This window comes from Eriocheir sinensis, chromosome 43, assembly GCF_024679095.1.
Source record: "Eriocheir sinensis breed Jianghai 21 chromosome 43, ASM2467909v1, whole genome shotgun sequence".
Taxonomy (NCBI): domain Eukaryota; kingdom Metazoa; phylum Arthropoda; class Malacostraca; order Decapoda; family Varunidae; genus Eriocheir; species Eriocheir sinensis.
Genome location: NC_066551.1, coordinates 36,146 through 49,100, shown reverse-complemented (window position 1 = coordinate 49,100; position 12,955 = coordinate 36,146). Strand labels below are relative to the sequence as shown.

General features: G+C 40.9%; 1 protein-coding gene across 10 annotated transcripts; it reads left to right on the top strand.

The window, feature by feature from the left end:
- Positions 1–1,102: 1,102 nt before the first annotated feature.
- Positions 1,103–12,955, top strand: LOC127010281 (trehalase-like). 10 transcript variants are annotated; one of them, XM_050884137.1, is made up of 4 exons: positions 1,103–1,222; positions 5,089–6,915; positions 11,987–12,021; positions 12,685–12,955. In XM_050884137.1, exons 2-4 carry the CDS (start codon positions 5,104–5,106, stop codon positions 12,701–12,703), a joined length of 1,866 nt encoding a protein of 621 aa, XP_050740094.1. In that variant the 5' UTR covers positions 1,103–1,222; positions 5,089–5,103; the 3' UTR covers positions 12,704–12,955. The 10 variants fall into 10 exon arrangements, with proteins under 10 accessions (XP_050740094.1, XP_050740095.1, XP_050740093.1 ...); XM_050884138.1 differs by lacking the exon at positions 11,987–12,021; XM_050884136.1 differs by having other exon boundaries at positions 11,987–12,955.

Sequence of the window (12,955 nt, the reverse complement as noted above, 5' to 3'; positions counted from 1 at the left end):
CCACACTTATTTGAAAAGGCTCTCCTGCAAGTTATTGGTATGTTCACGAAGGTTTAGTTATCTATCTATCTACCTTTCTATCTATCTATCTATCGATCGATCGATCCATCTATCTATTTAGCTATCTACCTGCGACACGTTGCAGAAATACACGAACGAGGTGATCACCGGCACAGCAGCGGTTCGGCTGGCACCTACATCTCGCCCACCCACCAATTATTTCAAACCACAAGTGTTCCGTCTTATTTTCCCGGTCCCGCTGCCAAACACAGCCCTCATATATTTTTACACTACATTACAGATATATAACCACAGCTTTTATATATATATATATATATATATATATATATATATATATATATATATATATATATATATATATATATATATATATATCCTGGTTAATTGGTTCTTACCCCCCAAAGGTTCAAGGTTCAATACGACGGAGAAGAGCACGGAGGCCACGCTCACCTATAACTCGTTCCCCCACCTATACTTTTATCATAATTAGTTATCGCAGAAGGAGCCACCGAAATATCATGTAATGAAGAAAGGGGGGGGGGGGGGGGCGATAAGACAGAGAGACGGATATGCTACCTGTGATAAAATACACGAGTGGACTAAACAAATTTTTAACTCTCCATACATTTCGTTAGTTTTTATAAGCAGTACGGTATCCAGAATCAAGAGAGAGAGAGAGAGAGAGAGAGAGAGAGAGAGAGAGAGAGAGAGCCGGTGCTGCGAGAAATACCTCCTCGCAGAAATAAGTCGCTCTATTGTCCACTACGCATGCGAACTGGGAAATACACGGCAGGGAAACATATTAATTTGTCTGGTTGTATTCTAGTTTGTCCACCTGTGATCTTTATGATGGTTGATATTGCCAGCACGGCAACAACACACCAGACCAACAGACCAAAACCAGCAAGAACTGAGTGAACATCATCGTGGGGTATAATTATTTCTATAATCTACCCTATTCGTTTGTTATAAAGCCTTCTCTTGATTAAAAGTATTTCTCTGATGTGTGTGGCGTATAACAGAGCTGAAATAGGACAAGTAAACGATAGCGGTGAGTGAAATAGATAGAGTAAGTATTTCTTATATCTGACAGGAGGTATTTCTCGCAACACCGGTGGAGAGAAAGCGAGCGGTGCAGAGTGCAGACTAGGGCAGCGGTGGAGGCGGAGGTGAGGAAGGCTGCCAGCCCTCCTCTGCTCAGGTGACTATTCCTAAACACCGAGGCAGGGCCGGGATTAATTAATACTCCATAGTGACGGGGCCTTACTCTGACAGGTAGAGCCGGAAGACTAGCAGTGCGTGTTTCCGCCCATTACTCGGGACACTGAAGGTTACCGGTCCTCATTTTCATTTATCATTATAGTCTCATTACAGCAGAGTGTGGGCGTGGGTTGGGGCACGCCAGGCCCTCGCTCATACAGCCTGTGTGAGGGTGAAGGGACGTGGTGGTATGGGTGGTTATGTGGGCGAGAAAACGGTTGCCAACGTGTGTCGGGCTGAGTCACCTCAGTTTCCTGTGCTGGCACCCCACAGGTGTGCTCGCCACATCAGATCACCTGGGGAGAGGGGAGAGGGAGATAAAAATCGTCGCCTCGCGCAAGGAGGGACCCACTAACTCAGGTACTCTCGCTGGCCTGGTATGCAAAGGGCTGAGGAGGAACACCTGGCTTAGGCAGGAGTTAGGAGCAGCACAGTGGCTTGGTACAGCCGGTACATTGCTGCTTTTGTTGCACCAGTACAGGCTCAGGCAGTGTGGGGGCCAGGCTGTACTGCATCACTTGGTCAGGTGGTGTGCCAGCTATTACATCTTGAAAAATGGATTCATAGGATATTTATTTTTGTTGATGTTTTGTTAAAGGTCACTCATGGATGAAGCTGTTTTTTTCTGGCATTTTGATGTTTAGTTAAGTCTGATAACCATTTCTGTCTTATCTTAGTGTTTTACAGTGACCCCCCTATTCCTTGTACTTCAATATGTATCTGCTAGTTATAAGAATATCATAAACGTTATCCAGATCTTTCATTTGTCCATAGGGGCCTTGGTTGACTTGATGCAGATAAATGAATGTTTACTGTAGTAAATATATTGTGAGTGACAATACCATCTGTTTTTGCTCATGTTATGTTGCAATGAATGTGAGCTCGATTAGCAATCATTGGAGGACATAGAAGAAGGCTTGACCAATACCAAACAACCAGAAACAGTAAAACTTTGAAGGGGTGAAGGGGGGAGCCACCCCATAGGAACTATTATACTTGTCTTTTGGTGATCCAAAGGGAAGCCTCCCATACGGAAGAGTGTGCTCTTGCCTGATTGATGTCCCTTCGGGTCTGTAATAGACAGGTTACACCCTCCAGGACCCCCTAAAGCCTTACTGCTTCTGGTTATTGTTGTTCTACCCTTCTTCATCTTTCAAGAGCCACTCCTCAACCAGCTCTAGGACCTGTGGAAATTCACAAAGAATATTTCTATCCCACAGCAACACAGAAATATGTAGGCAATACTTCTCACTCCGAGTGATTGCTTTGTGGAATAGCCTGCCAGACACAGTTATCCTGTCAACATCCTTAACTGTATTTAAGAGAAAACTAGCAGAGTACCTTAGTCAAAGATTATACGAATATTAACCCCTACATACTAATACCAATGTTTTCTCATATATAATTTCATATGATCTCATTTTTAACTATAGTTCCTAAACACTCTTGTCACAAAACATCAACTCTAAATTACTTTATTTTACTTACAGAAATATAAATATAAATACTTATTTTACTTATATACATATAAGTCATTATATTTTATAACTAGTCTTTACTTAGTGCAATCAACACACCTTCCAGCAGCGGATTAATAGTTTTAGTGCTAAGATAATTACGCAAATATGCATTCTGCTGGTGTGTTGGTACTTGTGGGGTTCCCTTCTCGTGGAACCCGTCTAGGTAAGATGTCTAGGTAAGCTGTGCACCATGTGTTGCCGCTGAATATGTTGTCCCTTCATGGTCAGACCTGAGACTGGGAGCTTCTTTAGTTCATATAATATTTATTACTTTGAAATGTAAGGTTTGCACAAAATATTAGTAAGTATACCCTCACACAGAGCAAAAATACCTGGTAATGGGTGAGAGTACCATTAAAAAGTATGATGGCATACCAGTTTATACATTTTTTTTTTTCATGTGTCATATCAAGCTGGCTGATTCCTGCTGTGCAGTTCTCCATTCTAACCAGTAAATTTGGGTTCCCTACCTCTATTTTATGGCTAAAGCACTTAAAACTCCACAGAAAAACTTGATTTTTTTATGAATGGAATGATTAAGATGGCAGAAAACACCTTTTGTTCATTAATGCTACACTTTATAGTTATTGCTGACATGTTAGGTTGATCCAGGCTGGCAAGGCATATAAAGTAAATAGCTTACACAACACTCGGTAGTAAGGCAGGGTAATAAAACTTGATGATTCCCTAACCAGTTAGCAGGTTCAAGTTAGTGACCTGTCATTAAGGAACTGATGAAGGTTTAGCCACAGATGTTACGTGGGAGCTGTCGTGCAAATTGAACTGAGAAAATAAATAATTCAGTATTGCAGTTTGTGGAAATGCTCATAAAATCCATCTAAACATTCCTGTATTTTCTTTTCATCATAATTGCCATAGGTTATTTGGCTTATGATTCATTGTGATAGAAGTTAAGACCAAGTATCATGTCGCATTTAAGGCTTGCTTGATAAAGTAGTATTTTTCAAGACTTCATTATATCATAAGCCTCAGCCATCACCTTGCCTTGCTCTGAACACATTTTATGAACACATACAGTTAATACAAATTGTGAGAATTAAGCCCTTGGTTCATTAATTTGTCATTTAATAACTATACCCATCCCTCCTCAGCTCTCGCATCCTGCTTTTACATTCCACGTTCTCAGTCTCTCTTGCTTTTGCCACGATGAGGGAGTTAGCTGTGGAGTGGCACAGATCATCAAGTGAAACATGCTGAGTTATTTGGTCACACACAGAATAGGTGGGGCTGAGATGAAACAAATTTAATACGGTATAGTTGATTAGATGATGAGAATATTTCATTTATCCCTTAGGTCACTGGGTTATCTCCCCAACTTGATCATTCCCCTGCCTCCCTTCCATCCTCATCCCACTGCCATAATCAGGGAACCAAACAACAGCCAACCTCTCCCCCAGCTGTATGTACAAAACTTACTCTTATCCCAGCACAGACAACATGGGTGAGTGTGTAGATGGGAGTGTTGTGCTGGAGAGTTATTCAGGCTTGATGAGTGGATAGTTTTATTTTTTTTATTTATCTGTTTGCCTCTTACTGCTCGTTTGTTCTGACTCAGAATATTGTATGGTATTTCACGTAATGAAGATTGTTCTTTGATTGATTCGATAAGTTTTCCCCTGCCATAATTTTTTTAAAGTGACATGCAAGTTTGATTTTTGTGTGTGTTGGATCATTTACAACCCTATAATGTAACAGTGGCTGCATAATTCATGAGATAAGCTATCAAATGAAATGCATGAACCTCATAATATGCATGCATTGATTTAGCTTAACTTTACTTCCACCAGTGTAACCAACTCTTAAACAAGACTAGCTTCACTTTAGCTCCTGATGTTTGATTGTACTAAAGTCTGCAGTACTGTATGATATTTATTTTATTTCTAACTTACTGCAGCAGTTCATCACACTCACAGCATGTCTGCCCCATCACCATGTGGACAGTCTGATCAGGTGGCAATAAATATCACGAGTTACTTGTTCCGAGACATTGACACATTGTCACATTTGGATCTTTTTTCTTCCATGTAATTAATTTTTGGATGGAATTCCTGTAATCATTTTCACTTCAGATTCCAGTTCTTAACAGGCCACTAGATCAAAGCAGAGGCAGTAAAATCCCACATTGCACCGCTTCCCCAGACAAGGAGCAGAGGTTGAATTGTTCACTCAAATGGGAGAATGAGAGACCATGTGTGTGTGTGTGTGTGTGTGTGTGTGTGTGTGTGATGATGAAGGTAGAGAGCTAAAGGATGCCACTTTCTTCCAGGATTGAAGGAGATGGATGCGGGGCTGCCTTTGGAGGATGAAGTGCCATGCTAGAGTGTCTTTGTGGTTCTTCTTGGTGATGGGAACAGGCTGCTCTGGGGGGCCCAGGCATGTGGCTCATCTTGAACTTGATGCAGTAAGTTTAGGAGGCCCAGCCATGGAGGGCTGTAAGATATTCTGTAATAGTAAGGTCCTTCATTATGTCCAGAGGGCAAGGGTCTTTAATGACAGCAAATTCTTTGTTGACATGAAGCTCAAGTATTCACCAGAAGAAACTGAAAGTCGGTTTGATGACCTCCTGAAGAAGACAAAAGATTCTCCGAAGAAGGAAGAAGTGGAAAAGTTCCTGAATGACAACTTTTACCCTCCTAATGCAGAGTTTGAGCTCTGGACCCCAGGAGATTGGAAGCCACAGCCAAATTTCATCCACAATATATATGACCAACCTCTCAGGAAGTGGGCCCAAAATGTGAATGAGATTTGGAAGTCTCTGGGTCGCAAAGTGTCAACAGACGTGCGGGACTATGCCAGTCACTACTCCCAAATTTATGTGCCTAAACCCTTTATTATCCCTGGTGGAAGGTTCACTGAGCTCTACTACTGGGACTCCTACTGGATTGTGGAAGGACTCTTACTGTCAGAGATGCAAAGCACAGCCAAAGGCATGATTGAGAACTTCCTTTATTTGGTGAACAAATTTGGCTACGTCCCCAACGGCACGAGAAAATACTACCTCGGAAGATCACAGCCACCCTTCCTGATCCCCATGATGGACTTGTATTGGAAGATGACCAAGGACATCAAGTTCTTAAAGGAGTCAATCACTATCCTGGAGAAAGAGTTCAAATTTTGGCAAGAGAATCGCTCCGTGAGTGTCACCATGGACGATCGGGTGTACAAGCTCTTTCATTACCGAGTGAACACCACCTACCCAAGGCCAGAGTCCTTCTATGAGGATGAGATGCTTGCTGATGGTGTCACAGACCAAGAGAAGCTGAGGATATACTCTGGCCTGAAGTCAGCAGCAGAGAGTGGGTGGGACTTCTCCTCCCGCTGGTTTCTAGCAGATGGGAAACGCAGCAAAAAACTCATAGATATTCACACCATGTCCATCGCCCCTGTGTGCCTCAACAGCATCATGGGCCTCAATGCGCGGCTCCTTTCTGAGTTCCACGAAGCCTTAGGGAACACAGTCCAGCGTGACAACTACAGAATGCACGCAGACGAGAGCAACACCACCATGAGCCGGGTGTTCTGGAGTGACCGGGATGGGATCTGGCTCGACTACAATATAGAGACGGGTGAGCTCATACCTGGCTTTTACCCATCTAACCTCATGCCCCTCTGGACCGAGTCATACGGCAAGGAGAGAGCCCCGGAGTTTGTCATTGAGCAAGCCATTGCATATCTGGAAAGGCACAACATCACTGCCTACCCCGGAGGCATTCCGACCTCTCTGGTGGGTAGTGGACAGCAGTGGGACCTTCCTCTGGGCTGGGCACCCATGCAGTATGTGGTTGTCATTGGGCTGCAGAAGGCAGCAAAATACAACCCAGAGGCAAGAGACCTGGCACTGATCTTTGCCAAGCGCTGGGTGCTCAACGTGTACGAGAGCTACCTCAACACAACTCCTCACAAGATGCTGGAAAAGTACAAGGTGACAGAAGTCGGGGGAACCGGGAATCATGCTGCGGGAGAGTACGAGATGCAGGTGGGCTTCGGGTGGACCAACGCTGTGGCCATGAAGTTCCTGAGTATGTACGGCCACGAGATCAGGACCCGGGAGGTGTACGACCCCGTGCCACTCTCCCTGGGACTCCTGCTGATGGTAGTGTCTGCTGTGTCTATCCTGAGCTATGTGCGGCGGGTAAACACCTGCCTCCCCAAGCTGTTGCAGGATGTTGAGAGTCCTTCCTGAGGGCAGCGAGCTAGAGCATTGCACCAGCAGCTTGTACAAGCACCCTTTAGTTACATTCATGCTCAGTTTTTATGTTGGTGCAAGTTTATTTATTGGTATGGTGCTAGTAGAGGGTTGTTACAGATTGATTTGCAATAGCTGGCCTTGAAGGATTGCATTTGCTTGTAGTTATGAAGTTATTTTGATTTACTTTATTTTTATTCAACCGAATCTTTTTAATTTATGTTTTCTTCTGTTAGTTATATAGTCACTTGAGTATGATAGTTTTATCATTGCCTTGCACTGGGCTGCTGACCGTGCTGTGCTTTAGCAGAGGTGAAAACACACAAGAGGCTGATAAGCTCATAAATAAAAACTAATATGGTGTGAATAGGAGGATAGGGGGGTGGTAATGCATAGTCACCAGGTGCTGACTGGCCTCTTGGGTCACTCTACCTTCCACATCATACAAAACATTATATGTCCACATTGCATTGCTGGGTCAGGTGGCAGTCAGCCATTTCCAGCAGTGAAAAGAATTTGGTATCGATTTTGCCTTTCCATCTCTATAGAGAGCTCATGTAGAGACTACTTGGAATGCTGAAACAAATATATAAGTAGTCAAAATGTGATAATAATGATGAAAATTATAGTAATAATAATAAGCATCCATGATTTGCAGGCAGCAATTGGCTACATTGTTCATAGAAGCCAAATCACAGTCTGCACTCTGCTGCACTTCCGTCCACACAGTCACAGTGATGCTGATGATATTTAACACATAGCACACATATAGACATATATTTTTATTGAAGATGTATATAGTTGATGAAAAATCCTGTAAGAATTTAGCAGAATATGACGAACTAGAATAGTTCAACTCAGGAAGCAAGGAATTCATGGGTAGTGCCATTGCTTCCACATTTGCACTGGGTTTGTTCTCCATATTCTGTTTGTCACACATAGAGTTAAGTGTATTGTAGTCAAGTGAGAGGATGACTAAAAGACTATATATTTTATTAACTTTGTAACTGGTGGGTACGGTTGCACAGTCACTGTTACGAAAAGTATGTATGATGAATAATTGGCCGACTAAAAATTTTAAAAATAGTCATGGTTCTTATACAAAACTGCAGTTTGTTTAAAAAATGGACCAGTTGTGTTTCAGGATAATGAACTGACAGTTTTTCATGTTGTGTTGCAAACGACTGTCTAGTATTGAGTATGCCTCAACCATACGTAGTTTAGTTAGAACTTTGTGTTACTTGTCACATTCCTGATGTATTTATTATCTTTAAGCTACTCATTAATATACATACAGCAAAGCCTTAACTGGTCTGACTGAATCAGGTCATTCCAACATAGGACCTTTGGTTAACAATCACCTAAATGTTTACTTTGTATTAATGAGGTTGTGGATTTGTAGTTTAATTTATTGAGGCTGTAGCGTTAGGGCTTAAATGGCATGTGATATGTTGTTTGTCCTATCTTTGGGTCTTATTTTGGGGTGGTTGTCCACATCTCCCCATTCTCTCTCTGTTGTGTTTTTAGGAGTGAATTGTCCTAGTGGCAGGCACCATGGGGGACAAGGAAGGCAGAAACAATGGGAGGGAAGACTTAGATCAACTTGGATTCATTTCTTTGTGTGCCGATTAGTTTTTTTTTTTTTTTTTTTTTTTTTTTTTTTTTTAATGTTGTAGCCTATTGCGCCGGTAGGCATCTTCCCGGTGGGGCCTGATGGTCGGCCCAAGTTAAGATTTAAACTAATGGAGCAAAATTTATATCACCATAGAAGCTGCCACTAGTGGGTTACTTTCATAAAAGTGGATAACCATTTAATGACCCACACAGGAGTTGGTACAGACAAAGAACATCCACAACTTCAAGTTGTTAAAGGTAGATGTGAAGACGAGTCAACATGAGATTAACTCAAATTCTTTATACTACAACTCGGTAGTAAATATGTCTTGATGCAGTCCCTCCCTTGCTAAACACAGCCTCATAATTAAAATATATAGAAATGTCATATTTCCTGAAATATGCTGTGGTGGCCTTTGGTGAGCCCTGAGATTCTCATCCACAAGAGAAGTAGTGGAGATAGGGATCATAATGAATGTTGCTTCTTTTTATGAGAGTTAATTTATTGGTTCACAATAGTGAACATCAGTTTTAAGCAAGCTACTCTCTAACCTTTCTCAAAAGGCCTTTCTGTCACTTCAGGAGATGCTTCACTAGTTACAGTATTCATATGGATAGCTGGGGTTTGGATAGAAGGGTACATCTAACTAATTAACAATGCCTGTGTGGGCAATAGGTTGTCAGTAATGTGCATAATGTACATTTCAGGGATCTAGATATATTCTTTGATATGTTAGGTCTGTTTTTTCTTTATTTTTAATAGACTGGATTTTAGTAAACCACAATAATGCTGGGTTGTGCCTTCTTTTTCTCCTCTCATCTAATTTCAAGCTTAGAGGCAAAAGCCAGCTATAGTGCTAGGCTTGTTCCACAAGGAGCCAGAGAGTAATGAAGATGCCTTCAGTAAAAGGTTTCCATCCATATGATCTCACACACTGAAATTACTTTGTATACTTTTACAAGTAAATACTTCCCTCGGAAATATTTCACAAAACTAATAACATTTTTTTCCATTAATTAAATAGAGCACACGAGAGGCAAGTTCCTTCCTTAAACTTGAAGAAGTTATCCTTTTGGCTCTCATGCAGCCTTTATGTAGACAGGAGGAAAGGCTGGGGGCCTTAAAGGGCAGTGAGGGATGTGTGTAGACAGCTTGTTTACTCACTGAATAGATTATGTGGACGGTTGGAACCACAAATCAGAAGATGGCCAGTCACTAAGTACAAAGACAAGCAGGATATGCACTCACAAGGCACTGTCTTCTGCTTTGAGGAGGCATAAGGATGTTTCAAATGACTTGAAGAGAGTTTGAAGTACATCTCAAATCCTAATTAGATCAAATTAATAGTATGTGGTTGATAAAAAAGGGTTTTCAGATTCTTTGTGCTTTCATTTGCAGTAAGAAATTCAGTATATGGACCATTTACAATGAGACCAGAAGCACAAGACAGACTGAAGTATTTGGGAAAGGCAGTGAAAGGATGAATTTCCACCATTACATTATATAGAGAAACCAACCCATTAATTAATTTAAATGTATGTATTGAGATTAATGGGGTTATCTCATGAAATTTTAAGCTGCATTGAAATTTTTAGTAATTCATTATTGTTAGGCTATCAGTGCAAGGGAATGAGGTTTGACATACTCATATTCTCATAGTATGTTGTCAGAAATATATTCAAAGCTTTTCAGGCTGAAAGGGAGTGTTAATGTTGTATGGCAGGACACAAAGAGGAGTCAAGTTTGAGCTGCTAACTCACTTAAACAGTTTTCAGTTTTACCAAATTAATGATAAAATGATGAGTTGTATTTGCAAGTTTCCTCTTCTAAAGATTTCAGTACTATAATAACACCATAATGAAGAGCAGTCCTGCAAATATAACAGCTAAAATATTATTAACTTGGTACATAATAAAACTATGTCTCGTTGAATTTGCTCCTTACATTTTAGAGTCCTCAAATGGTACCATAATTACTGTAAGTGTGGAACTACAACACATTTTAGATTGAGATGTTGTGCTCGCTGTGAAGTTGTGGCAGTGGAAAGGCTGGGCATTGGTGTATAAAGGGCTTGTCATAGATGAAAACTGTTGGTTGTGATTAACCAGCAATTACTGATGAAGACATTTGTTTTCTTTGGTAAATGTGTTTAATGCTTATTTATTTGAAATGTTAAATGTGTAGAAAAAAATTAAGATCAAGGATATATTGTGCCTGAGTAGAAGTGTTCATGCCTCCAAGAGCTGTCTTGCCACTGCTTGTTGCGTACTAATTTCTGAGAATGTTGAGTGCATGATTACCTCCGAGGCATGATGGAAAGTTGTTTTATGAGTTTTATTAATATCATCAAATGAATTATCTGGTTGATGAAATGACAGATTTATGCACTTAACTTATATTACACAACTGGATTTGTTCAGTGTACATATGAGAAAATATTTTTTAATGATAGTTTGAAATATATATATATATATCTAATTATTTTTGTTATTGTAGCCACTTTGTTTTCAAGAATCAATAGATTTTGTTTTGTTTGTGTGGATTTTCTTTCCCTTGCTCTGGTTCACTACTAGAGTGAATGCCTGAGTAGCCTTGCATCTGGTCTAGTGGTCAGGTGCATGGTGTAGCTATGGTGAATCTAGTCTGAAGGCATAGCCCCTTGCTCTCAGCTACACACTGGCTCATGGGTTTTGTGATAAGACCAGCATGCTGTTTGCCAGGCAGTAGAAAGAAATGAATGGAAGATGTATTTCATTACAAATGTATAGTAGACTACCTGAGAGGAAAATGGGGTAGAAGGAACGGACTGAAGCTTCTAAGGATGGAATTTATGACAGGACCACAAATACATGCTACAGCCACATCTGAAGGAAGTTCTAAGACATGGATCAGATTAGATAAAAAGACAAATGCACAATGGCTGAATGCTTTAAACAATACTGATTTTATTTTAGTTGAATAGTGAGTATCAGTTTGCTTATAATGGCTTAACAAATGTGTTGAGGTAAATGGGGAGCCAAATAGATTATGTGTTCTGTGAAGGTAAAGAGTCAGTCTGCAGTAACTGTTGCAGTTTGCTTCACTATTATGTGTTGTTGTGAGTGGCCAGAAACAACCTCAGTCTAGTGGTCTATACAAACATTCTGTCAGCCACATAGTTAGTGGACTGAGTCTCTCCTCAGTGGATAAATTTATCGTATAATGCAAACAAACCTCCTGAGTCTTTCAAAACCCAGTAATAGCCACTGAAGTACAAATGAGAGCAGGGGATCATGCAGCTGAATTCTCTGAAAGCAACATTTAATGTACAGCTGCAAATCAAGATACTGTGACCACTTCTAATTCTTTGCTTCCTCATTCCAGACTGAACTACATCAGTCGTGTCCTCTGCTTGAAACGTTAGTAACGGTTGGAGTACCTGTTGCCCCTAGAGTAAACTGATAAAAGAGGAAGCTGTGAATGTTGCAAGAATTGGCCATAGTATGTGTTGGCTTTTGGAACGTTCATTGTAGTCCAGTATTTTAATAAGTTTGTTTGTTTGTTTGTTTCTGCAGCTGTACATGAACTGTTATCCTCCAAAATAATACCCAAGTATTAGTCAAGCCTACAATATTTTGCTGGAATGGTTAGTGCTCAATATGATAGGGTAAGGGTATGCATGTTGTTGCTGCAAGATATAAATGTCTACCTAGTTGATTGGTTCATAGAGCAGAGGACCTGGTTAAGTGGCCTGTACCCTTTATGTGCGTTATTATAAATTCATCACTGAGTAGATTATGAGTGGCCTTACCATAAGACTGCCCAGTAACTGAACATTACCACTGATTGTTCTTGGTTCACAGTCTGGTGCCTTTTCATATTCATGATGACACTTAAGCTGGCATAAGAGTTGTTATATCAACTATTATTTTACAATCGAGAAACTATTTAGAAATATTAATGACACATACAAATGGATTGAAGCCCAAAAATATTTCTTATCCTGCATCAGATTTTATTAGATTAAAAAATGTGCCTGAACACCTTACTAACATATCTTCTCTTTTATGCACGCTGCCAAGGATTAAAGTGAAGCGATGACAGGGTTGAGTATTGCGTGCTAGTGGGTCGTTCCGCGCGTTGCTTGCGGTGCCAGCTCGTTACACGTGATTGGCTGTGGTGGTGACGGGGCTCAGGAATACTTAGGCTGTTCATGTAATCAAAGGCACGAGAGTGGGTTTCTCGGGTCATCTTGGCCACTAGAGAAAGTGGCTGATGAGTCTGCACACGCGGAGTCGTGGACTGACAGTTGTGCGTGAGATGCGATACCGGCAGGTGTGGTGGCAGGCGGGC

Coding starts and splice junctions, on each gene's coding strand:
- LOC127010281 (XM_050884128.1), top strand. CDS start 5,104: ATGCGGGGCTGCCTTTGGAGGATGAAGTGCCATGCTAGAGTGTCTTTG.